The sequence below is a fragment of the Drosophila innubila genome (assembly GCF_004354385.1).
Source record: "Drosophila innubila isolate TH190305 chromosome 2R unlocalized genomic scaffold, UK_Dinn_1.0 1_C_2R, whole genome shotgun sequence".
Classification (NCBI taxonomy): Eukaryota; Metazoa; Arthropoda; class Insecta; order Diptera; family Drosophilidae; genus Drosophila; species Drosophila innubila.
In genome coordinates, this window is record NW_022995374.1 from 15,273,135 (window position 1) to 15,297,027 (window position 23,893).

Here is a 23,893-nt window from a genome sequence, read left to right on the forward strand (position 1 = left end):
ACGCTTTTTGAAGACCAGTGGACCACCGGAACCATCCTGGCAGAAATCCCTGCCGTTACCAGAAGCGCAGATCATGGTGTCCTTGATTAGGCGACCATAGCTTTAGAAATTGTATTTACATCGGGCCTGACTAATAATGTTCTTATTAATGTTCTTGAAAAAAAGAACCGGTTCTATTTCACTGGTCCATAGTAAATTTTTGTGGACACTTTCGTTGTATGAAATGACTTCTCTATAGGTAATTTGCTTAGTGGTACTGTTTAACCAAATCAACTATTCATAAACAAAACAAAAAGGCAAAAGCACATATAACCAAATAAAATAAAGGAAGGCGTTAAATGAATTATGTTGTCTTTATGTAATTTCATAGTTTTGCATGCTGAGAATCGCCAAAGAACAATTCTCTTAAATTGGTTCTAATGAGTTAATAAAACGCAAATTTATATCGTTGTGTGCTTTCTTTTATTTGCAAATGTTCTTAGATACTGTTGGCGACGCTGACCACCCAGTTGCGGAGGACAGCAACATCGGCGTAGACACCTGGGTAGTTGGAAGCGGCGCAGCCATAGCCCCAAGAGACAACACCAGCGAGGGTACCACCAGACACCAATGGGCCACCGGAATCGCCTTGGCAGGCATCCTTGCCGGGAGCAGCAGCGCAGATCATGGTGCTCCTGATTTGGCTACCATAGCTGTAGCTGGAAGATGCACACTGGACTTGGCTAACAATTTTCACGTTGACGTACTGCAGCTGGGTGGGGATGGAGCTCGAGCCAGAGGACTGAGTACCCCATCCAGAGACGGAGGCAGCAGCGCCGTTGGCGGGAGCATAAGTGGCCAGACCGATAGCCTTGATGGTGGAGCTCATTCCCAGGCTGCCGCTCAGACGGATGACGGCAATGTCGTTGACCATGGTGTTGGCGTTGTAACCCTCGTGGTTCCTGAAGGTAGCGACCTTGAGGACAACACCACCAGAGTTCCAGTAGGTGGATCCAGCGCGAACCTGCAGAGAGGATGCGGAAACGGATTGCAGGCAATGGGCAGCAGTCACGATGATGTTGGCAGAGTAGATGGATCCACCACAGGAGTGACCGCCATTACGCTGGAGGGAGATTTGCCAGGGGAAGCTACCAATAGTGGTGGCAACGCCTCCAACGATGCGTCCGTCCAACTGGGGCAGGAGACCCTCAGGGATAGCAGCTCCAAAGGCGCAGGCAACAACCGACAACAAGATCACGAACTTGAACATATTGCAAGTACAATGAGTTCCTACTGGAAATGCATTCGACTTTTATAGCAGTTGGCGGTGTCCTATTATCTCCAAGTTCCGTGATAATCAAAAGCTTTCAGTCCATTTTATCAAAAAAAGCGAAGTTTGCCCGGTATTCAACTCAAGTAGAAAAAACCCATAGAATACTGAACAAATGCAGATAATCAAATTCATTTGAAATTATTTGATTGAAACGGACTTGTGCTTTTATTTGTTTACTTATTTATTTTTAGTTGGGACTCTATGATGACATTAAATATTTTTCATGAATTTTGATTTGATTAAATCGATCGAATCAGTATGTTATTCCCAACTCACTGTCATGTTGGTATTTTAAATAATGTTCAATTAGATTGAAGCAGTTACAGAACAAAACTTAAATGCGGCTGCTGATTGAAAAATATGAAACTTTCTGAGTGAACTATATTAAAATGCAAAAACAATTTGAAGGCAAAATACCAAGAAGACATTCCGCATAAAAATTGGTAAAGTTTTGACAAAGTTATGGTAGTTCAAAGTTTTTGAAAAAATGTGAAGGGGTTTGTATAAAAAAATTGAATGATTGATGGCCGATCATCCAAAAAATTAAATTTTCTAAGTGAACTATATTTGAATGCAGAATCAATTTAAGGGCAAAATAAAGACTAAAAAGACATTCCGCATGAAAATCGGTTAGATTTTGACAAAGTTATGGGAGTTCAAAGTTTTTGATAAAATGTGAAGGGGTTTGTATAAAAAAATTGAATGATTGATGGCCGATCATCAAAAAAAATGAAATTTTCTAAGTGAACTATATTTGAATGCAGAATCAATTTTAAGGCCAAATAATGACCAAAAAGGCATTCCGCATGAAAATCGGTTAGGTTTTGACAAAGTTATGGGAGTTCAAAGTTTTTGAAAAAATGTGAAGGGGTTTGTATAAAAAAATTGAATGATTGATGGCCGATCATCAAAAAAAATGAAATTTTCTAAGTGAACTATATTTGAATGCAGAATCAATTTTAGGGCCAAATAATGACCAAAAAGGCATTCCGCATGAATATCGGTTAGGTTTTGACAAAGTTATGGGAGTTCAAAGTTTTTGAAAATATGTGAAGGGGTTTGTATAAAAAAATTGAATGATTGATGGCCGATCATCAAAAAAAATGAAATTTTCTAAGTGAACTATATTTGAATGCAGAATCAATTTTAGGGCCAAATAATGACCAAAAAGACATTCCGCATGAAAATCGGTTAGGTTTTGACAAAGTTATGGGAGTTCAAAGCTTTTGAAAAAATGTGAATGGGTTTGTATTAAAAAATTGGATTATGGATGGCCGATCATCAAAAAAAATGAAATTTTCTAAGTGAACTATATTTGAATGCAGAATCAATTTTAGGGCCAAATAATGACCAAAAAGACATTCCGCATGAAAATCGGTTAAGTTTTAAAAAAGTTATGACAGTTCAAAGTTTTTGAAAAAATTTGAAGAGGTTTGTATTAAAAAATTGAATGATTGAGGCTTATGATCGAAAAATATTAAATTTTCTAAGTGAACAAAATTTAAATGTAGAATCAATTTTATTGTAAAATAATGATCAATATGACTTTCGAAACGAAAATCGGTTGAGTTTTGGCAAAGTTATGGGAGTTCAAAGTTTTCGAAAAAATGTCAAGGGGTTAGTATTCAAATTATCATTAATGGACGGCTTATACTCGAAAATAATAAATTTTCTAAGTGAACAAAATTTGAATGCAGAATCGATTTAAACACCAATTAAAAACCAAAAACACATTCCGCATGAAAATAGGTTAAGTTTTGACAAAGTTATAAGAGTTCAAATTTTTAAAAAAATGTAAAGGGGTTTATATTGAAATACTGGATGATTGATGGCTGATCAATTCAAAAATATGAAATTTTCTAAGTGAACAAAATTTAAATGCAGAATCAATTTAAAGGTAATATCATGATCAACATGACAATTGACATAGAAATCGGTTGAGTTTTATTGAAGTTATGAGATTTCAAAGATTATTATTTACAATCTATTCTGGCCTGTTCCGGGTTTCACTTGCACTTTTAGAGGATTTTTGAAATTGTATTTTCTTTATATTTTGTCATAAAGTTTGGTCTCTTTGGTATGTTTTTCTTCATCGTCTATTCATCTCTGAATTAATTTCCCACCTGTATGTAAGTTCTTAATGATCTTATTGTAGATTTCAATTAAATCTGATTAATAAATTTTGAAATTACAATATTAACTGTTATTATTTTTTTGTAATAAAACTATATAGTTTTATAATCAATGTACATTTTATTTAGAATCTTTTTTAGATTTTGCTTGAAGCAGCGATCACCCAGTTGCGCATAACAGCAACATCGGAGTAGACCCTTGGATAGTTGGGGTTGGCACAATCATAGCCCCAGGACACAACACCAACGAGCACACCTCCAGAAACCAATGGACCACCGTAATCACCTTGGCAGGAATCCTTGCCGCTGTCAGCAGCGCAAATCATGGTGCTCTTGATCTGGCTACCGTAGCCGTAGCTGGAGGCAGCACATGCGGATGGGCTCACAATGGTAACATCGACGTACTGCAGCTGTGAGGGAATAGAGCTGGATCCATAATATTCAGTACCCCAGCCAGAGACTTCAGCGGAAGCTCCGTTAGCAGGAGCAGAGCTAGCTAGATCGATAGCCTTGATATTGGAGCTGAAGGACAGGGAAGAACTAAGGCGGACGATGGCAATTTCGTTTTCCATGGTGTTAGCGTTGTAGCCCTCGTGAATTCTGAAAGCGGCAACCTGCAGCAGAACTCCGCCAGAGTTCCAGTAACTGGATCCGGCGCGAACCTTTAAGTTGGCGGTGGTCACAGACTGCAGACAGCGAGCCGCAGTCACGATGATGTTGGAGGAGTATATAGAACCACCGCAAGAGTGAGAACCATTACGCTGGAGGGAGACTTGCCAGGGGAAGCTACCAATAGTGGTGGCAGTGCCTCCAACGATGCGTCCAGCCAACTGGGGAAGAAGTCCCTCGGGAACTGCAGCACCAAAGGCGCAGGAAACAACCGACAATACGATCACGAACTTGAACATATTGCAAAACAGCTTGTTAAAAACAGAAATTCATCGGTCTTTTATACCCGTCGCAATAATAAACTTCAGTTAATTAATACCTTTCAATCAATTTTATCAAAATAGATAGGAAAAAATTGCATGACAGCTTAAAATAGCGAAACCATTGATAAAGTGATATTTTTTCTGTTTACCTTAAGATTAAATAAATACTAAAAGAAAAGACTTGAGCCATAAATTATATATAAAGTTAAGTTGAATATTCTTAAGAAAAATCTTAACATCACTAAGCTATGGAAATGTGTTTAACTCAAGTATCTCAGATTATTTAAAAATTGGCATACATAGTAGATAGTCTAAAGCAGCAACTTCATAACTTATTTGTGTTCAGCACCTTAACTCGAAGCAGCGCATTTGCTGTGTTTGTTGTTATTTGTTTTCTAAAGTCATACAATCTTAATCAGATGAGCCGAAATTCCACAACGTTGTTTTCCCCCTTCAACGATAAAGAACTCGACATTGACGTCAATTTGCAAACCATAACGGTTTTGGTTTCTTGGGTAAATCAAACTACTGACTGCCCACCACTGCTCTAAAGTAGACTATACGATGTTTGCTGGCTTTGGATAAGCTCGTCTTAGCTATCTTGCCTATAGTCTATAAAGCGGAGTCAAATAAATGAAGTAAGGTCAAACAAAATAATTTTTAAGATGTGATTTATTTTGCAAATGTTCTTAGACGGAGTTGGCGGCGTTGTTCACCCAGTTGCGGAGGACAGCAACATCGGCGTAGACACCGGGATATCTGGAGTCGGCGCAACCATATCCCCAAGAGACGACACCAACGAGGACACCTCCAGAGACCAATGGGCCACCAGAGTCACCCTGGCAGGAATCCTTGCCGGGAGCAGCAGCGCAGATCATGGTGGACGAGATCTGGTTACCATAGCTGTAGGTACCGGAAGCGCAGGTGGCCCTGCTGACGATTTTCACACTGACGTACTGCAGTTGGGTGGGTGTGGAGGTGGAGCCAGAGTAGAGAGCACCCCATCCAGAGACGGAGGCAGCAGCACCATTGCCGGGAGCACTAGAGGCCAGACCGATGGCCTTGATGTTGGAGCTCATTGCCAGGCTACCGCTCAGACGGATGACGGCAATATCGTTGGCTTTGGTGGCACCGTTGTAGCCCTCGTGGTTCCTGAAGTTGGCCACCTTGAGGACAACACCACCAGAGTTCCAGTAGGTGGATCCAGCGCGAACCTGCAGGGCGGAGGGGGAGACGTTTTGCAGGCAGTGAGCAGCAGTCACGATGATGTTGGCACGGAAGACGGAGCCACCGCAGGAGTGATAGCCATTACGCTGGAGCGAGATTTGCCAGGGGAAGCTACCAATGGTGGTAGCAACGCCTCCAACGATGCGTCCATCCAACTGAGGGAGGAGACCCTCAGGGATAGCAGCTCCAAAGGCGCAGGCAACAACCGACAACAAGATCACGAACTTGAACATATTGCAAGTACAATGTGGTTATGGTAATACGCAAGCGTATATATAGGATTCTGAGGCGTTTGCTATCTTCAGGTTATCACATACTACTGATATAGGTAGGTTCAATATATCAATAATTTCTAATCCAAGTTATCACGCGTCGTCTAAGAATACATAAGTATATAAGAGAATCAAAACAAGTAACGCTTGAGTTGAGAGTACTTGACAATCACGTCCGGTGCAATACATAAAAATCATTCAAAAATGTGACATATTTGATATGATAATGAAGTGATTAGATTTATCATAGTACATATTTATATTCTCTAACGAAGTTTTCGTAATATTCAAATGAAGTACTGAGTCTTGAGCATTTACTGTAGATCTATAGTATAATTTATTAATAGTTAATTCAATATGTACATCTTTTAACTATATGTATTCATATTTAATACAATATATATTATGTTGCAATGAATGAGTATTAAACAAAAAGATAAGGCGTAACAGACATCATGAAGTTTAAAAATTTGTATTTGCTTGATTAGCATCAACAGCCCAGAACTATAAGAGCTAGAGTAACCGATTTTAATACACATCTTTCATGACTCCACACTGACCAAGTTTTTTTTATCATTTATTTTCCTGTGTATTGGTAGTGTTATTAGTGTTATTAGTTTCAGACATTCTACTTAATCGCATGAGATTTGTTTAAATATATCGGTAGTTAGGGCTATTTAAAGTTCATAATTAACACGAGCACCTAAATGTATGCACTGTTTTTTTTTAAACTATTTCAGCTTCAAATTTATAGATACAATTTATATGCCCGTTCTTAAGAGCATCTAAAACCCAGAAACTATTAGAGCTAGAGCAACCGATTCTAATACACATCTTTTATGACTCAACACAGACCAAGTTTTTTTTATCATTAATTTCCCTGTGTATTAGTAGTGTTATTAGTATCAGACATTCTACTTAATCGCATGAGAATTGTTTAAATATATCGGTAGTTAAGGCTATTTAAAGTTTATAATTAACACGAGCACCTAAATGTATGCATCGTTTTTTTAAACTATTTCAGCTTCAAATTTATAGATACAATTTATATGCCCGTTCTTATGAGCATCTAAAACCCAGAAACTATTAGAGCTAGAGCAACCGATTCTAATACACATCTTTCATGAATCAAAACAGGCCAAGTTTTTTTTTATCATTAATTTCCCTGTGTATTAATAGTGTTATTAGTTTCAGACATTCTACTTAATCGCATGAGAATTGTTTAAATATATCGGTAGTTAAGGCTATTTAAAGTTTTTAATTAACACGAGCACCTAAATGTATGCATCGTTTTTTAAAAAACTATTTTAGCTTCAAATTTATAGATACAATTAATATAGGAATATTATGTATAAATTGAAATGGATGTCTTAAGTCGGGAACTCGACCTTAGCGTTGTTAATTGTCTACACTGGATCTAGCATCTTTAAGTTTTTGCCCAAGACAGAAAACAATAAAATGCGCTAGTATAAACTTTTGTGTATTGATATATTCTTAATCATTGGTTGATTAAAAATTAAATCTTGGGATTTAACACACTCTTTTCAAAAGACTGTTATATCCAGATCTAATATATATTTTCTAAGTGACTAAATATATTGCAGTTGTTTCAACAAAACTGTACACATTTTCAATACCCATTTAATAAGGGAAATCAAGGTATAATTTTAAGATTTTAAGAAAATTTGTTTGTTACTGAATTATTGACAGTATATAGTTAACTGTTAATAATCGCATTCTGCATGAGTTTACTATAATAAAATCTTCTAATTCCTATTCCAGGAAAGTCTATATATAAATGATCTCTTAGAAAATGGAAACAATCGAAGGATAATTTTCAATGCAATATTTATTCGTTCAAGTTCTTAAACGGAGTTGGCGGCGTTGTTCACCCAGTTGCGGAGGACAGCAACATCGGCGTAGACACCTGGGTAGTTGGAGGCGGCGCAGCCATAGCCCCAAGAGACAACACCCACGAGGACACCTCCAGAGACCAATGGGCCACCAGAGTCACCCTGGCAGGAATCCTTGCCGGGAGCAGAAGCGCAGATCATGGTGCTCCTGATTTGGCTACCATAGCTGTAGCTGGAAGATGCACACTGGGCTTGGCCAACAATTTTCACGTTGACGAACTGCAGCTGGGTGGGGATGGAGCTCGAGCCAGAGGACTGAGTACCCCATCCAGAGACGGAGGCAGCAGCGCCGTTGGCGGGAGCATTACTGGCCAGACCGATTGTCCTGATGGTGGAGCTCATTCCCAGGTTACCGCTCAGACGGATGACGGCAATATCGTTGACCATGGTTTTGGCGTTGTAACCCTCGTGGTTCCTGAAGGAGGCGACTTTGAAGACAACACCACCAGAGTTCCAGTAGCTGGATCCAGCGCGAACCTGCAGAGAGGATGCGGAAACGGATTGCAGGCAGTGAGCAGCAGTCACGATGATGTTGGAACGGAAGACGGAGCCACCGCAGGAGTGACCGCCATTACGCTGGAGGGAGATTTGCCAGGGGAAGCTGCTGATAGTGGTGGCAGTGCCTCCAACGATGCGTCCATCCAACTGGGGCAGGAGTCCCTCAGGGATAGCAGCTCCAAAGGCGCAGGCAACAACCGACAAGAGGATCACGAACTTGAACATGTTACAAGTAGAATATACTTCGCTGTAATATTATGATAGTGCTTATATAGGAATCAGAGGCGTTTACTATCTCAAGAACTTAAGAGTTATCACAAGTTTTTGATTAAAATTGAGTTATCAGAAAAAATAAAAAAAATCACGTAAGCTCGTTAAGTGGTCAAAATCCAAGAGTTCTTGAGAATTAAACATCAGACGCATGGGCCACTTATCTAGGTCTGGATTGAGTTCTTCCTAGATAGGGGGGGCTATAAAAAGGGTGTGTGTGCGATTTTTGGGAGTATAACGAGAAAAGATGTTGAGATTCTTGGTTCTTCTTTCCCTGGCCGCCTGCGCCTTGTCCGCTGCCGTGCCCGAGGGTCTGCTGCCTCAGTTGGATGGTCGCATTGTTGGTGGCTACGAGACGAGCATCGATGATCATCCCTACCAGGTGTCGCTGCAGCGTAGCGGATCCCACTTCTGCGGTGGATCCATCTACTCCCACAATATTGTGGTCACTGCCGCTCACTGTCTGCAGAAGGTAACCGCTTCCCAGATCAAGGTACGTGTCGGTACCACTAACTGGCGCTCCGGCGGCAGCTTGCACTCCGTCAGTGCGTTCAAGAACCACGAGGGCTACAATGCCAGGACCATGATCAACGATATTGCCATCATTCGCATCGAATCTTCGCTGAGCTTCCGTTCGACCGTCCGTGCTATTGGCATGGCTGTGTCCAATCCCAAGAATGGCGCTGAAGCTGTCGTCTCTGGCTGGGGCACTACCGCATCTGGAAGCAGCAAAATTCCCGACCATCTCCTGGCTGTCAATTTAAAGATCGTCGAGCGGAAAGAGTGCGCCTCCAAGGAATACAGCTATGGCAACAAGATCACGGACACCATGATCTGCGCCTACGCTCCTCACAAGGATGCTTGCCAGGGTGATTCCGGTGGCCCATTGGTCTCCGGCGGCCATCTCGTTGGTGTTGTCTCCTGGGGTCATGGCTGCGCCGACCTCAGATACCCCGGTGTCTACGCCGATGTCGCTCACTTCCACTCTTGGATCGAGAAGACCGCTCATGAGGTCTAAGCCTCAACCCTTTAGAATTTTTTAAATAAATTGCAATGTAAACACACTTGAATGTCTTTCTTTTGTTATGTCGTAAATGGGCGAAATCCCCTTCAAAAATCACGCGTCTATCACTGATAACAGTTCACCTGGTTCCCTATAAAAACACTCGTTAACGATGTAACCAACTCACTTTCCGGTTACGTTTGACATGTTCAAGTTTGTGATTTTGCTGTCTGTTGTTGCCTGCGCCTTTGGTGCTGCAGTTCCCGAGGGACTTCTTCCCCAGTTGGACGGACGCATCGTTGGAGGCGTTGCCACCACTATTGGTAGCTTCCCCTGGCAAATCTCCCTTCAGCGTAATGGCGGTCACTCCTGCGGTGGATCCATCTACTCTGCCAGAATCATCGTGACTGCTGCCCATTGCCTGCAATCCGTTTCCGCATCCTCTCTGCAGATTCGCGCTGGATCCAGCTACTGGAACTCTGGTGGTGTTGTCATCAAGGTCGCTGCCTTCAGGAACCACGAGGGCTACAATCCCAACACCATGGTCAATGATATTGCCGTCATTCGTCTGAGCGGTAACCTGGCAATGAGCTCCACCATCAAGGCTATCGGTCTGGCCACTTATGCTCCCGCCAACGGCGCTGCTGCCTCCGTCTCTGGATGGGGTACTCAGTCCTCTGGCTCCAGCTCCATCCCCACCCAGCTGCAGTACGTCAACCTGAAAATTGTTAGCCAAGCCCAGTGTGCCTCCTCCACATATGGATATGGTAGCCAGATCAGGAACACCATGATCTGCGCTGCTGCTTCCGGCAAGGATGCTTGCCAGGGTGATTCCGGTGGCCCATTGGTGTCTGGTGGTACCCTCGCTGGTGTCGTCTCTTGGGGATATGGCTGTGCCTACTCCAACTATCCAGGTGTCTACGCCGATGTGGCTGTCCTCCGATCCTGGGTGGTCAACGCTGCCAACTCGATCTAAACTTATCTAAAAAGTTTATATAATATCCAAAATAAATCAATTAGCTTGCAAAGATACTTTGTAGTTCTGCTTCCGGGTTCAACATCGGGGCAATGACGTTCACACCTTATCTAGGGGAAGCAGCTGGCAAGTTTTTAAGGGCCGAAAGCATTTATCAGTGTGTCTTGTTTTGAGCACTCTCCAGATTTTGCAAAACGCTTCAGCTCTATTGATACGATATGATGTCCACCATTATGTGTGTGTTTATCTAATCAGTTTCGAGTGGGACGCACGCCTGAAATAACAAATGGTTGGGACTAAATGACTAGTCGCATTTACTAAAATTTTAATCGACAGCTGATAAATAGCATGTGCTGTCTCCTGACTTGGACCGAAAGGAGATTAATTGACCGCAACTCAAGTACCTCTGTTGATAAAGTCAATGAAAAATACAGAATCCTGAGTACAGCATTATCAGATTTTGTATTTACATTCATAAAATGGAATGGTTATCATTTGTTATATTCTTAGAATTTATTTAGATATTGTGAGTGTGTTGATCAAAGCTAAAACAATTCAATTAATGAAATTATAAAAGGAAAGATAATACTTTCCATTTTTACTCATAACGTATTCCGCTTTACCATTTTAAGACTTATTTTAAATCCAATAACTTCAGAAATGTATTTACATTCATATCTTTAAAATCCAATTCAAAAAAACCGACGCAGGAGAGGGAATTCTGATAAGTGATTCTAAATAAAAAGTCCAATGTTTTCAGAAATTTATTTACTTATATTGAACAAATTCAGTTTAAATTATTCTCAAATTTTCTTCTTGTCAAATTGTTCTAATCGAAAAAGGGATACATAATGCTAAATATTCGTATTTACATTCATAAAGTTAAGCTCATTTAATATTTAGCTAAAATTATTCTTTGCCGTCTTCTTTTCTACGAATTTACACAGATCTTGAGATAAGCACAGGAAAGTTGTTTTCTTTTTGATTGGTAGAGTACTATATTTTGATATCAGCCTGATGCTGATAACTTTATTTTAATTAAAATTCTGCCAAATAAAGCAATAGATAATTTGTTTGACGTGTGCGTTTAATTTGCGATGAATAAAGGAACGTCAGAAAAACAGGAACAGACAATCGGGCGTTAGAATTAATATCGTAACCTCAATTGGTGAACTGCACCTCAGTAATATCAAACCTGACATGAGTAATATCTGTGTCAAAACCTATTATAAATATATTGCGAAGAATTTTACTAATAAACTACTCAAGGGTAAAAACAATATCAATGGGTGTTGGCGAAAAACCCAGCTATTACTCAAACTATCTGTTTAATAGATAATGGCATTATGACAATGGGCCATAAAATACTTACGGGTTGAGATTTGGCAAAAAGCCATCAAAACAAATTCTGATTTCAAATGGTGTCTTTGACAGATAACAATTCAGCACAAGGCAGATAGACATGGAAAGAAATTGCAATCGTTTAACAGGGTTCCTCAAATAAATTAAAGTTCAAAACAAAAATATAGATCCTATATACTATGCATGTTAATGCCAAAACTTTAGTTATTAAAAATATCTTTTGATGTTTGATACTGTCAAAGACTTACTTTCGACAAAACACTTGACACTTTACTAAAGATGTGCGCGTGATACGATAACTGTTGATATCGTTATCGTATTAGGAATGATCGGGTAAACAAGCTTACTTAAAAAAACACTTGAGCCAGATACAGAATTGATTTATTTCAGTGATGGACATCCAAATTTAGCAATAAACAAGCCGATATGCTGCAATTAATTTGATTACTGATTACACCTGCTCCCATCTCTAGATAAAATGGTCAAATTTAAGTTGCAGTCGATTAATCATGCTCAAGGTCCCGAGATCCCTATAAATATGACTACTCGAGGTGTATATTTTTCAGTATTTGTCAAAATGCATAGAGTGGTAGCATTGTTGGTTTGTCTGGTTGTTGGGGCCAGGGCTGGAACCGTTTCCGTAGCCCCCAATCGGTATGAACGTGAGGGTCGCATTGTCGGCGGCGAGGATACCACAATTAGGGCGCATCCCTATCAAGTCTCATTGCAGAAGAAAGGTGGCTCTCACATGTGTGGCGGTAGTTTGATCAGTCACAATATTGTGGTAACTGCAGCACATTGTCTTCAGGGCTATAAGGCATCCACGTTTTGGGTGCGTCTAGGCTCTACGCTCTACAATGAAGGTGGAGTGCGTATTGCCGCCGAAAAAATTATCTACCACGAGAAGTACGACCATCAGACAATGCAGTTCGATGTGGGTCTGATCAAGTTAACCGAGAGTGTGCTGGAGACTGAGGACATACGTTACATAGAGCTGGCTAGAACAACACCAGAGACTGGTACTCCAGCTGTGGTCACCGGCTGGGGCTCCAAGTGTCATTTGTGGTGCATGTCCTTGCCCAAGGTCCTGCAAGCTGTCACCGTTTACATTGTGGACTGGATGAAGTGTGCATCTGATGCTTATAAATACGGTGATATCGTCAAGGACACTATGGTCTGTGCCTACGAGAAGAAGAAGGATGCCTGCCAGGGTGATTCCGGCGGTCCGTTGGTGGCCAACGATCAACTGGTTGGTATCGTATCCTGGGGCTACGGTTGCGCCTCCGATCTGATGCCCGGTGTCTATGCTGATGTGCCTACTCTGCGCGATTGGATCATAGAAACATCCAAAGCTTTGCAGAATTAGTTTTTAATAAATGAAAACAGTTGAGTTGATACAAATAAATAATATTCGAACCATAATTTTATAGGGTTTAATAAACAGCTAAAGCCTGGGCTAGATCAAAAGCTTTTTAAAAGCTTGATTATGCGATATTGAGAGTGGTAAACCACTGTAAAGCTTTCTTTCCTGTTATCTGAGTAAACTTTTATTTAAGAGAGTCAATTTTGCTGAGGGATTTGCCGAAGTTGGGAATACACAAGAATTATTAGAGATAGAACATGTCGCAAAATGCTAATCATTTTATACTCAGTAATCATAATAATGATTGAAGAGGGTATACCAAAAATAATGCGTTGCAGCCACCTCAGGATCAATAAGACACAGAAGTTTGGTCAGATTGAGTATTTTAAGGATCATGAGCTCATTTTTATACCCGTTACTTAAAAAATAAGTAAAAGGGTATATTGTGTTCGTTGGAATGTATGTAACAGAAAGAAGGAGGCATCTTTGACCCTATACAGTATATATATAAGCTTGATCATCATCAACAGCCTAGTTGGTCCGTCCGTCCGTCTCTCCGTCTGTCTGTCTGTCCGCCTGTGTGAGCACCTAGCCACAGACTATAAGAGATAGGGATACCAAACTTTCACTCACAGACTTCAAACCGCGAAAAACCGTCCATCCGTATAAACACAAGGATCTCAAAGACTATAAGAGATAGAGTAACCAAATTTGGCACACAGATATCTATGAGCATCACGCAGATCAAGTTTGTTTTAAATTTAGGGCACGTCTCCTCCGCCTCCACAAATCGCGAAAAACCACAACATGCACAGTTTTTCTGGTAATTTCCGTTATCTACTAATATTATTTATTATCCCACTGAATCGCATCAAGATCGGACAAGTATAACGACAGTTTTGGCGATTTAATGGTTTCAAAGCAATACAAGTAATTTCTTTAAAGTACTTCTATATATATTGAAATAAGTAACGGGTATCCTATGGTCGTTTAATTATAAAATCTGTATATCTAATGAAAATTTTCTGGCTTACAGGGTATTTGATAATTCAGCATGCCTGATAATCATATTTATTTACGCATTTATACTTAAGTTTGAATAAATTAACAGACAATGATGCAGGATCTATGCAAGTGGAGCTAGTATATGTATATTAAAAGAACAAACTCCAAGTTCAGTGTGAATTGACTTAAAGCCATTTCTTGAAAGACCTTGTCTTCTACTCTCATATGACTCAGAATATTAGATCAATTCTTTGTCATATCAAATATATTTCTTACAAAACGCGTATACTCGTTTTATTCTCGGCAATCGTGGGTCTTATCTGTCATTTATAGAGTAATTTATTGTGCTGATACGGTTGGAAGGTATATCGGACACTTGGATGTATACAGAAATTCGAGTCCAGTTAGTCAAAAACCAAACATTGAAATGGACATCAAATTGCTTGGAATTATTGTGGCTTTATTGCTGATTATTGGCAACTCCAGTTGCCATTCGGATGTGGAGACACGCATTGTGGGCGGCAACGTAATCTCGGCTTATTACCTGCCCTACCAGGTCTCCCTGCGAAGAAGGACGGGCACAGCCAGTGCCTATGCCCATACCTGTGGAGGAAGTCTGATCAATGAGAGGATAATTCTGACGGCGGCACATTGTGTCTACAATCGATTGGCGGAGAATTTCCTGGTGGTTGCTGGCACTGAAATGCGTTCCGGCATGGATGGTGGTGTGGTGTCGCGGGTGGAGAAGCTAGTAGCACATGAACACTACAATGCGTCGATAACTGATAATGATATTGCCTTGATCTTTGTCTCGCCGCCATTTCCGGTTGGATCGCATTTCAAGATAGCCACCATTGAGTTGGCCCAGAAGTTGCCTGCAGTGGGCAGCGTTGCCACAGTTTCGGGCTGGGGCGCCACCACAGAGGGTGGACTCTCTTCCGCCCAGCTGCAACAGGTGCAAGTGCCACTGGTGGACAATGCCGAGTGCCAGGCAGCCTATAATTATCGACCCATCACCCAAGGCATGCTCTGTGCTGCGGTGCCCGAGGGGGGCAAGGATTCCTGCCAGGGTGACTCGGGAGGACCGCTGGTGGCCAACAATCAACTGCTGGGCATTGTCTCCTGGGGCGAGGGCTGTGCACGCGCCGGATTTCCCGGAGTCTACGCATCCGTGCCACATTTCCAAGGCTGGATTGCCGATCAGTTAGCGGCGAATCCATAAAACATACACCCAAAGGCCTGATTACATGGCCATATAGCACTATCGCATCTGTAGTATGACCAACTAAATGTATCCAGTAAAATTTATGACCAAAGAGAATGTTTCTAATCGGCGATGACCGTTGATAAGTGGCGTTTACAATCCAACGATTGGGGGCTATTTGGGGATATTTCAGTCTTTCAGCTGTTGTTAAACATGACGCACGCGCCGCTCTACCTTTGCCTGGGATTGGGTCTTTTGGTGGCCTGTGCCTGGGCACATCCTGCCCAGGACTTGATGGACTCCCTCAATGGCCGCATTGTGGGTGGTCATGAGACCCATGTGGCTGTCTACCCGCATCAGATCTCGCTGCGTCGCAAGGCCATCAACTTTCCGAAGAATCCATTTAGCCACATCTGCGGAGGATCCATCATTAATGAAGATACCATTGTTACGGCGGCACATTGCATCATCGCCTCCAATCCGAGTCAGTATAAGGTTGTCGCCGGCACTAGTCGACGCAATGGCTGCGATGGCACCATTGTCTCCGTCTCCGAGATCATCATGCACGAGAAGTACAATCCGGATACCTATGACCATGACATTGCCCTGCTCCGGTTGAGCTCTCCGTTGCCGTTGAACAACTTCACCATGAAGGCCATTGAGCTGGCCAGCAAGGATGTCAATCCGGGTGCAATTAGCACCATCACCGGCTGGGGAACAACGAGTTCCGGCGGAATGGCTTCCAATCAGCTGATGGCCGTTGATGTGCCAATTGTGAGCAACGCCGATTGCGATAAGGATTATGGTGGCAATCGCATCACGGCCTCCATGCTCTGTGCTGGCGTTCGTGGCGTGGGCGGCAAGGATGCCTGCCAGGGTGACTCTGGTGGCCCATTGATCGTGGACAATAAGCTGCATGGCGTCGTCTCATGGGGCTACGGATGTGCTGATGCCAAGTATCCGGGTGTCTATGCCAAGGTCTCTTTTCTCCACGACTGGATCAATTCCAAGGTGAAGTTGCCTTAAGCCATGAAATACTCGTAATTTAAAATTCCCCTTTGTCACATGTCCAAATAAATGGCAAATTGGCGCCCATTTGGTTGCCTTCAGATTTACTACTTTGGGTCTTATCTGGTACATAGATTACGGGTTATACTAATCGGATATGATTAGTGCTTGGGCAAGGCATCAATTGGGTCTAATATACTTGTAGATTATAGCTATAATGATTATCACTCTGCTTAGCCCAAAATAACAAACGATTTTACTATGCAACAAATTTTTTTTGAGGCACTATAAAGATTAACAGATCTTCAGTTCGCTGCTTTCTATATGCCTAAAAGTATGCAATGACATTGAAAAAATTAACTGGTTCGCTCTTTCTGAAACCCTTAAAAAGATTTTCTTGACGTACTTAAATATATATTTAAACGTGAGAATTTATTTTAAATACAATTTTTTACTTAATGCTGTATTAAGTAGAATTTTGCAAAATTTAAGAAAGAAAATCGATAACGTGCTTTTGCACGGTTAGTTTAGTGACAAAAGGCAAGTAAGAATAATCAATAATATAAAAAAAAAATCTTGTTGAATTAAAAATTCAAAATTTGAGGAAAGATACCAAGTTTAAATTGCTAATGCAATATCTTTAATATAAGACCCTTAGTACTTTCTACGTCTAATCAGTTTACTAACCGCCAAATACAATTTTCCCTAAATTTGTTAAAGAGGATCGATATCGATAACGCCATAGCGTACTTTTTAGGGTTGTCTAACTTAGAAAATAAATGTAAAATAAACCGATAAACTAAAACAGATATTGTTGAATTCTATAGCGAGAACTTTGTTCAATGACAGCCAGTTCAAAATGTCGATACGATATCTTTATTGTCAGAGCTATTAAAGTTATCAAATCGCTGCAATCGCAGTTTCATATATCTTCTTTGAACTTGCCTCAGTCACTTATAAAACATAAGAATCAACGGTCATGATTTGGAAAGTCAACTTGTTGCTGTTGTGCCTCAGTATCTATCAGGTAGCAGGCAGTGTCAGGATCTTAGGAGGTCAGGATACTCAAATACATCGTGCACCTTACCAAGTCTCTTTGAGATATAAGGCCAATGCCACAGCACCCTATATACAACGTTGTGCTGGCGCCATCTACAATTCTCATGTGATTCTGACCACGGCAATGTGTGTCCAAGATCTGGTCATACAGAGACTTCAAGTTGTAGCCGGAGATAGAGATCGCACAGGAAGCAAGGGTAACGTCTATCGTGTGCAACGGATTGTAATCCAGGACGACTTTGATGAGTGGTTCATGGACAACGACTTGGCTTTGCTGCTCCTTGATCACGAGCTAAACCTTAAGAATCAGGGTTTATCAGGCATATCAATTGCCAAGGATCAACCTGTTGCTGGCAACTTAGGCACCATTTTCGGTTGGGGTGCTAAGGACGATTCGCAGTCATCGGAAACTCTGCAGATCGCTCAGGTAAAGATTGTGGATGTAGCTCAGTGTCGCTTGTCCTATGGCCAGGATCGCATCACCAAAGCCATGTTGTGTGCGGGAAGCTATAATAACAACCATGTGATAGATGCTTGTCAGGGAGATGCTGGAGGAGCTCTTGTGGTCAATGGAGCTGCCGTTGGATTGATCTCGTGGGGCAGCGGCTGTGGACGTCCAAACTATCCTGGTGTCTACACAAATTTGGTATATCTTAAAGGTTGGATAGAACAACAAGTTGCGATTATGAAAATAATATAAGAAGGATATAATATCTTTAAACGATTTGTTATATGTATATACAATCAAATAAATTTTACAACATTAAGTTTATTATTTTAAATAAGTATACAAATTTCATTATTTAATTTTCATATAGCACATGTTTGGAGTTATCATACCAACAACGTTATTCTTAACAAATGGTAAACTTTAGAAAAACAGAAAATAATTTATTAATTTCGATACCTAATGGTAATGTAATGTTATTTATTCATTCTGCAATCAAATTTGATCAAATTCGTTTAAAAAAAAATTTCCTCCAGATCTAGATATTCTTTGGAATTTAAAAATTTTACTTAATTTAATTTTTGTATCGTAATTGGAATAAAATAAACTCAAAACTTGATTCAGGGACCGTTCATTGTGATAACCTTTAAACTTTCATTAAAACTGAACCGATTTTCAAGTGGAATGTCCTGTTGTTCGTAGTTTGGCCTCAATTCATTCTGCATTAAAATTTTATAAAACTTAAGATGTCGATTTTCATGCTAAGACTCCCTTACTAAAGTTGATTTCTTACTAAAAGTTCATTTTCGATAGATCGTAGCATTATTTTGTGACTACTTTATAATACTCTCGGAAAGGGTATACACATTATTTTTAGTTTTAGAACGTATCGTAGTTCAACATATCGAAAGTAAACTTATTCCATTCACTTGCATTTGCTGTTGGTAATTCGTTATCTGGCGGACCCTGTACATGGGGCCTATCTGAAATAGCCGCAATTAAGATAATCTTACCGCGAAATACCAAAAATACATAATTTGTAATCGCACAGTTTAATAGAAGGCGGTCACTTGTACGGATGCAAAATCACCATGGGAAACATGGATATCCTTCGTGTCAATCTGACGATGCTGCTCTTAACGCTGGCAGCTTGTGCTTGGTTCGTTGAGGCTCAGCCGGCAGCACGTATCATCAATGGATCCAAGGTGGACATAGCACGTCATCCATATTGTGTTTCTCTACGATATAGACGTAGCAATGAATCCGCTTACCTTCACGAATGTGCCGGCGTCATCTACTCGGAACGTGCCGTGGTGACGGCGGCCCAGTGTCTGGCTGGTCTGACGGAAGGAACCAAATTGCTGGTGGTTGGTAATGCCAATAAACGTAACGGCACCGATGGATTGGTCTATCCCGTCTCGAACTGGACGTATCATCCGAAATTTAGTTACTATACGGCTGACTACGACATTGGGATTGTCATTTTGGAGACTGCTTTTGATTTGTCGAATTTTGGTATGCGCACAATTGGATTGCGCCCGGAACGACCGGCGACCGGAAGAGATGCCCTTGTGGTTGGCTGGGGATATCGTGAGGAATGGGGTCCTTCCAGTCCCCATCTGGAACAGGCATATGTGCCCATTGTTAGCTCGGAACAATGCAATAATATCTACGGCAAGGGAGAGGTCACTGAACGCATGATCTGCGCAGGAGATGTTGCCCAAGGCGGTCGCGATGCATGTCAAGGAGATACAGGCGGTCCACTGATCATTGACGAGCAACTGGTGGGTCTTGTCTCCTGGGGACGTGGCTGTGGACGGCCTGGCTATCCCACAGTTTATACATACGTGCCCAGCCTGAAGTCGTGGATCGATGATACTCTGAAGGCCGCGGGAGCGCTATAAACGACAACCAGTGTGCTGATAATGCCTATCATCAAGTAGCTATACATGATAATTATGCGACTTTTGTATTTACCGATTTACTGTTCATCTAATAATAAAACTACAAATTTAGTACGAGTACTTGGCTTTCATAGAGTGTTTGCTGCTCAATCACTTTTTAAATTAACGACTAACGACTAAGCTGTCAGCTTGTGCTCACTTTCAAAAGCTGACTGTCATACGGACAGCAAGCAACTTATCGATAAGGCAGTTTGTCCGTAGCACTTATCGAATTAATTGTTCAATAATTAACGAGGCTTTAAAATTTTTAAAATTTAATAAAAACACCAGATAATAAGGCTATATCTTGTTTACCATGTTGTTTGTTTTATTTTTAGCCTTTTTCTTTATATGTTTCTAGAAAAACCCGTTTTAATTGATTTACATGTGTCACCTGTTATTAGGTAATGCCCTCATAAAATAAACAATCAAAAATATCATCACAAGGTTTTTATTGCATCTATTACTCGTAGATTAAAATGGACTCCTTTACAGGAAATCAATGCTACCAAAATCCTCATTGTCCTTGATAGTCTTTTCTATCCAGCCACGCACTTCGGGCACGGAAGCATAAACGCCCGGATATTTTGGACGAGCACATCCTGTTCCCCAGGAAACAATGCCCAGCAGTTCTTTGTTGTAGATCAGTGGACCACCAGAGTCACCCTGGCAGGCATCCTTGCCGCCACCATCTTCGCCACTACACAACATATTGCCGGTTAGCAGAATCGGGTAGGATTTTTTGCAAGTCGTATTTTCGACCACTTTCACTACCACCTTTTGGAGTATGTTAGGCAAGAGTCCATTCTCTTTAGTGACACCCCAACCCGTTACAAAGACGGGTGTACCGTTCTCGGGACGTTCCTTGGCCAGTGGAATGGGCTGAACAAACTCGTTGAACTCGAAATCTCCATCCAGGAACAGAATAGCGGCATCGTTGTCATTGTTAAAGGTCTTGTACTTGTCATGAATGATGAATTTTCGTACAGGCAGCGTCTGACTACTTGGACTCAGTTGGAATAATGTCGTAGAGCCAGCAACGATCGTGAGATTCTCCGCACTTTTCAAGGTACTTAAACAATGGGCTGCACTGACGACAATGTTGCTTGCGACGAGAGAACCGCCACATCTATGATTTTCTCTGTAGCGCATGGAAATCTGATGGGGAAATTCACGAATGTCCGCATCCTCGCCACCAACAATGCGTCCATCAGGCATGGGCACACCGCTGTGGAAAACGGGATCCGCTAGCGATGCTCCAATAATACACAACCCGATCAAGATGCGAAACATTGTTGTCAACTAAAGCCAAATTTCCAGGGATCAGGGTTTTTATAGAATGCTTATCAATATATAGTTTAATTCCCCAATCAACTTGATTAAAAGCGATAGTACAATAGTTATAAATCCATCTGAAAAGGCTTTAAGGTTTAAGGTTAGTGTTATTTTTTATTTTGTCTTATCTTATCCTTATCGACAGTTCACGATTGTAATCACTGTTGACACTTTATAAAAATATAATATATCATACCAGAAAGAAGTGAAATATAGAATTTTAACTATTTTTTTAGTTAGTGAAAGAATGATAAATATTTTTTAAATTAAAACTCACACATTTACTTGTTCATCAGGTAAAAATGCTTTAAGTCTGCTATAATATTCTTATACTTCTCTTAACACTCTCAATTCGAAGGTAATATTAAGTGACTTTAACAGTATAATTACAAGTTTAATTTAAATGGAATAATTTACCAAAAAAAAAATGTTTAAAGAAAAATGTACCAACGGTACACAACTGACCAGTTTTGGTAAAATTTGCCAAATGTGGCAGCCTTCTTTTTATAGCGATCAGTTGGGCTGCTTCATATGCGAAGCTGGCTGCTACGGCGTTACGTGCTTTCACGATTACTATCGATAAAATCTACTTTGAATATAAAACGGTTGGAAAAATTTAAATGAGACTTGTTAAGAAATGGTTTATATTGTGTTTAAATAAAAAAAGATTTATTAAAAATTGGTTTTTGTATATCTTTGACATTTAATTTAATCTTATTAATTGATTACATTTTGCAAATCTGTGAACTATTTCATTACAATTTCATTTAGTTAGTACTTCCACCAAGAACTTGAGCAGTGTACTGGGTGAATTTTTTTCTAACTCATATATACATCAATTAATGATAATTCGACCACTTCAAAATTTGTCACTGAAAGCGCAACGGTGATTCATTATTCCAAAAAGTAAGTGTCATAGTGTTTAACGTATATATAATCTTTATGATTTCGCATCCATTAAATCTAATAAGAATTGGCTACCATATAAAATTACGATATAGTAGCAAATTATATGTTTATATCGATTGCTTTTTGGAAACATAAAAATCATAGTTATTATGCCTTATCATGCATTTAAGTTGACGCGCACTCGGAAGATAACAAATCTCAGCTCTGGCAAATGTCGCGACGACGATTTTAATCAATTGACAAGTTTAGGGTTTTCGGAATTAGATTACATAAAACGCAGACATCTCAATTGAATTTCAAAGTTCATTAGAACTTGTCGACTCGTAATATGAGTCAACATATTGATAATCCAGTTGGGTCAATTGTGTGGGTTTGTTTTCTTTTCTTTTACTTTTTTTTACTTCTGTATCGTAAAAGACTTATCGAAGAGCTTATGGTTCTATGGTTTAATTATTGGTAAGAATTTCTCTTTAAAAGACTACCGACAACCATATTTATAGAGTATATAAAACCTTGCCCACATAAACTTTATAATATCATAGAATGAATTTGTTTATTGAAATCCGATACCAATCGTGGATTTCATGCGATTTCGGGTTTTCCTGCGATAAGCCTTATGCTATATATATGAACCGAACGGAATCTAATTTAGCATTAAAGCACTGAACTCTTTCGTAATGTCATCGCGTTTTGGATTAATCCTATTGGGGCTACTGTCCTTGGCAGCTCTGAACAATGGGGCATCTATAAGCACCCACATCGTAGGTGGCACTGAGACGGATATCGCTAATTATCCGTACCAGGTCTCCGTGCGTCTCGAGACTTATATGCTGCTCCATATTTGTGGTGGCAGCATCTACGCTCCTCGTGTCGTCGTTACGGCTGCCCATTGCATTAAGGGTCGCTTCGCCTCCTACATTCGCATTGTGCCCGGACAGAATTCTATTGCCGATCTGGACGAGCAGGGTGTGAAGGTAACCAAATTAATCTACCACACCGGCTACAATAAGAAGACCCATGTGAATGACGTGGGCTTGATTATAACCAGCGAGCCAATGGCCTACTCCAATCTAGTTCAACCCATTGCCCTGGCTGTCGATTCACCCAAGGCGGGCACGCATGCCATTGTCAGCGGTTGGGGCAAGCGCACCGAGAAGGACGAAGCCCTGCCTGCAATGCTACGTGCCGTTCAAGTTGAAATAATGGACACCAACACCTGTGGAGCACAGTACTCTACGAAGGATTACACCATCACCGATGAAATGTTGTGCGCCGGCGTTGAGGAGGGTGGCAAGGATGCCTGCCAAGGCGACTCCGGTGGACCATTGACCGTGGAGGGCATTCTAGTTGGTATCGTGTCCTGGGGAGTTGGCTGTGCCCGTGAAGGCTTTCCCGGAGTGTACACCAGTGTACTTCACCACACTGCCTGGATTGAAGAACAGGCCGCACCTTACCTATAAGCGATTAAGTGCAATAACTTGATTGGAAGCTGCAAGCGAACAAAATAAGCGAACAAATTACATTTTTAATTATACAAATACTTTTTAATAAAATGAGCATTACAAAATTATTTTTTTATTTAAAGCTTGGTCAATTTCAAATTTAAATTCAAATGCCTTCACTATTTCAGCAAGTTGTCAGCACTTATTTAGTATTTGGTAATGTTTGGTATTTTAGGTAATGGAAACATTTGGGTCAAACCAGTGTTTCCCCACTAGTGTT

The 23,893-nt window shown here is 40.7% G+C and overlaps 10 protein-coding genes across 11 annotated transcripts; 6 read left to right on the top strand and 4 right to left on the bottom strand.

Annotated features, from left to right (window-relative positions):
- Positions 1-439: 439 nt before the first annotated feature.
- On the bottom strand, positions 440-4,361 carry LOC117783595 (trypsin beta-like). 2 transcript variants are annotated; one of them, XM_034621054.1, is made up of 3 exons: positions 3,693-4,361; positions 1,230-1,240; positions 852-955 (listed from the first exon to the last, which is right to left on the bottom strand). In XM_034621054.1, the coding sequence occupies exons 1-3, from the start codon at positions 4,350-4,352 to the stop codon at positions 883-885; spliced, it is 744 nt and encodes a 247-aa protein (XP_034476945.1). In that variant the 5' UTR covers positions 4,353-4,361; the 3' UTR covers positions 852-882. The 2 variants fall into 2 exon arrangements, with proteins under 2 accessions (XP_034476944.1, XP_034476945.1); XM_034621053.1 differs by lacking the exon at positions 1,230-1,240 and having other exon boundaries at positions 440-955.
- Positions 4,362-5,030: 669 nt separating this feature from the next.
- Positions 5,031-5,865, bottom strand: LOC117783596 (trypsin alpha-like). The gene has a single exon (XM_034621055.1). It carries the CDS (start codon positions 5,834-5,836, stop codon positions 5,066-5,068), a length of 771 nt encoding a protein of 256 aa, XP_034476946.1. The 5' UTR covers positions 5,837-5,865; the 3' UTR covers positions 5,031-5,065.
- Positions 5,866-7,706: 1,841 nt separating this feature from the next.
- Positions 7,707-8,529, bottom strand: LOC117783597 (trypsin beta-like). The gene has a single exon (XM_034621056.1). The coding sequence runs from the start codon at positions 8,509-8,511 to the stop codon at positions 7,741-7,743; it is 771 nt and encodes a 256-aa protein (XP_034476947.1). The 5' UTR covers positions 8,512-8,529; the 3' UTR covers positions 7,707-7,740.
- Positions 8,530-8,788: 259 nt separating this feature from the next.
- Positions 8,789-10,587, top strand: LOC117782997 (transmembrane protease serine 9-like). The gene is made up of 2 exons (XM_034620119.1): positions 8,789-9,568; positions 9,741-10,587. The coding sequence occupies exons 1-2, from the start codon at positions 8,804-8,806 to the stop codon at positions 10,533-10,535; spliced, it is 1,560 nt and encodes a 519-aa protein (XP_034476010.1). The 5' UTR covers positions 8,789-8,803; the 3' UTR covers positions 10,536-10,587.
- Positions 10,588-12,459: 1,872 nt separating this feature from the next.
- On the top strand, positions 12,460-13,319 carry LOC117784928 (trypsin theta). Its single transcript, XM_034622784.1, has one exon. It carries the CDS (start codon positions 12,475-12,477, stop codon positions 13,261-13,263), a length of 789 nt encoding a protein of 262 aa, XP_034478675.1. The 5' UTR covers positions 12,460-12,474; the 3' UTR covers positions 13,264-13,319.
- Positions 13,320-14,676: 1,357 nt separating this feature from the next.
- LOC117783000 (transmembrane protease serine 9-like) lies at positions 14,677-16,584 on the top strand. Its single transcript, XM_034620125.1, has 2 exons — positions 14,677-15,484; positions 15,596-16,584. Exons 1-2 carry the CDS (start codon positions 14,693-14,695, stop codon positions 16,493-16,495), a joined length of 1,692 nt encoding a protein of 563 aa, XP_034476016.1. The 5' UTR covers positions 14,677-14,692; the 3' UTR covers positions 16,496-16,584.
- An 843-nt stretch (positions 16,585-17,427) lies between these two features.
- Positions 17,428-18,282, top strand: LOC117784673 (trypsin eta-like). Its single transcript, XM_034622475.1, has one exon. The coding sequence runs from the start codon at positions 17,457-17,459 to the stop codon at positions 18,234-18,236; it is 780 nt and encodes a 259-aa protein (XP_034478366.1). The 5' UTR covers positions 17,428-17,456; the 3' UTR covers positions 18,237-18,282.
- Positions 18,283-19,025: 743 nt separating this feature from the next.
- LOC117784643 (trypsin eta-like) lies at positions 19,026-20,008 on the top strand. The gene has a single exon (XM_034622442.1). It carries the CDS (start codon positions 19,076-19,078, stop codon positions 19,886-19,888), a length of 813 nt encoding a protein of 270 aa, XP_034478333.1. The 5' UTR covers positions 19,026-19,075; the 3' UTR covers positions 19,889-20,008.
- A 354-nt stretch (positions 20,009-20,362) lies between these two features.
- On the bottom strand, positions 20,363-21,236 carry LOC117784644 (vitellin-degrading protease-like). Its single transcript, XM_034622443.1, has one exon. The coding sequence runs from the start codon at positions 21,218-21,220 to the stop codon at positions 20,417-20,419; it is 804 nt and encodes a 267-aa protein (XP_034478334.1). The 5' UTR covers positions 21,221-21,236; the 3' UTR covers positions 20,363-20,416.
- A 1,589-nt stretch (positions 21,237-22,825) lies between these two features.
- Positions 22,826-23,738, top strand: LOC117784645 (trypsin delta). Its single transcript, XM_034622444.1, has one exon. It carries the CDS (start codon positions 22,849-22,851, stop codon positions 23,629-23,631), a length of 783 nt encoding a protein of 260 aa, XP_034478335.1. The 5' UTR covers positions 22,826-22,848; the 3' UTR covers positions 23,632-23,738.
- The last annotated feature ends 155 nt before the right edge of the window (positions 23,739-23,893 follow it).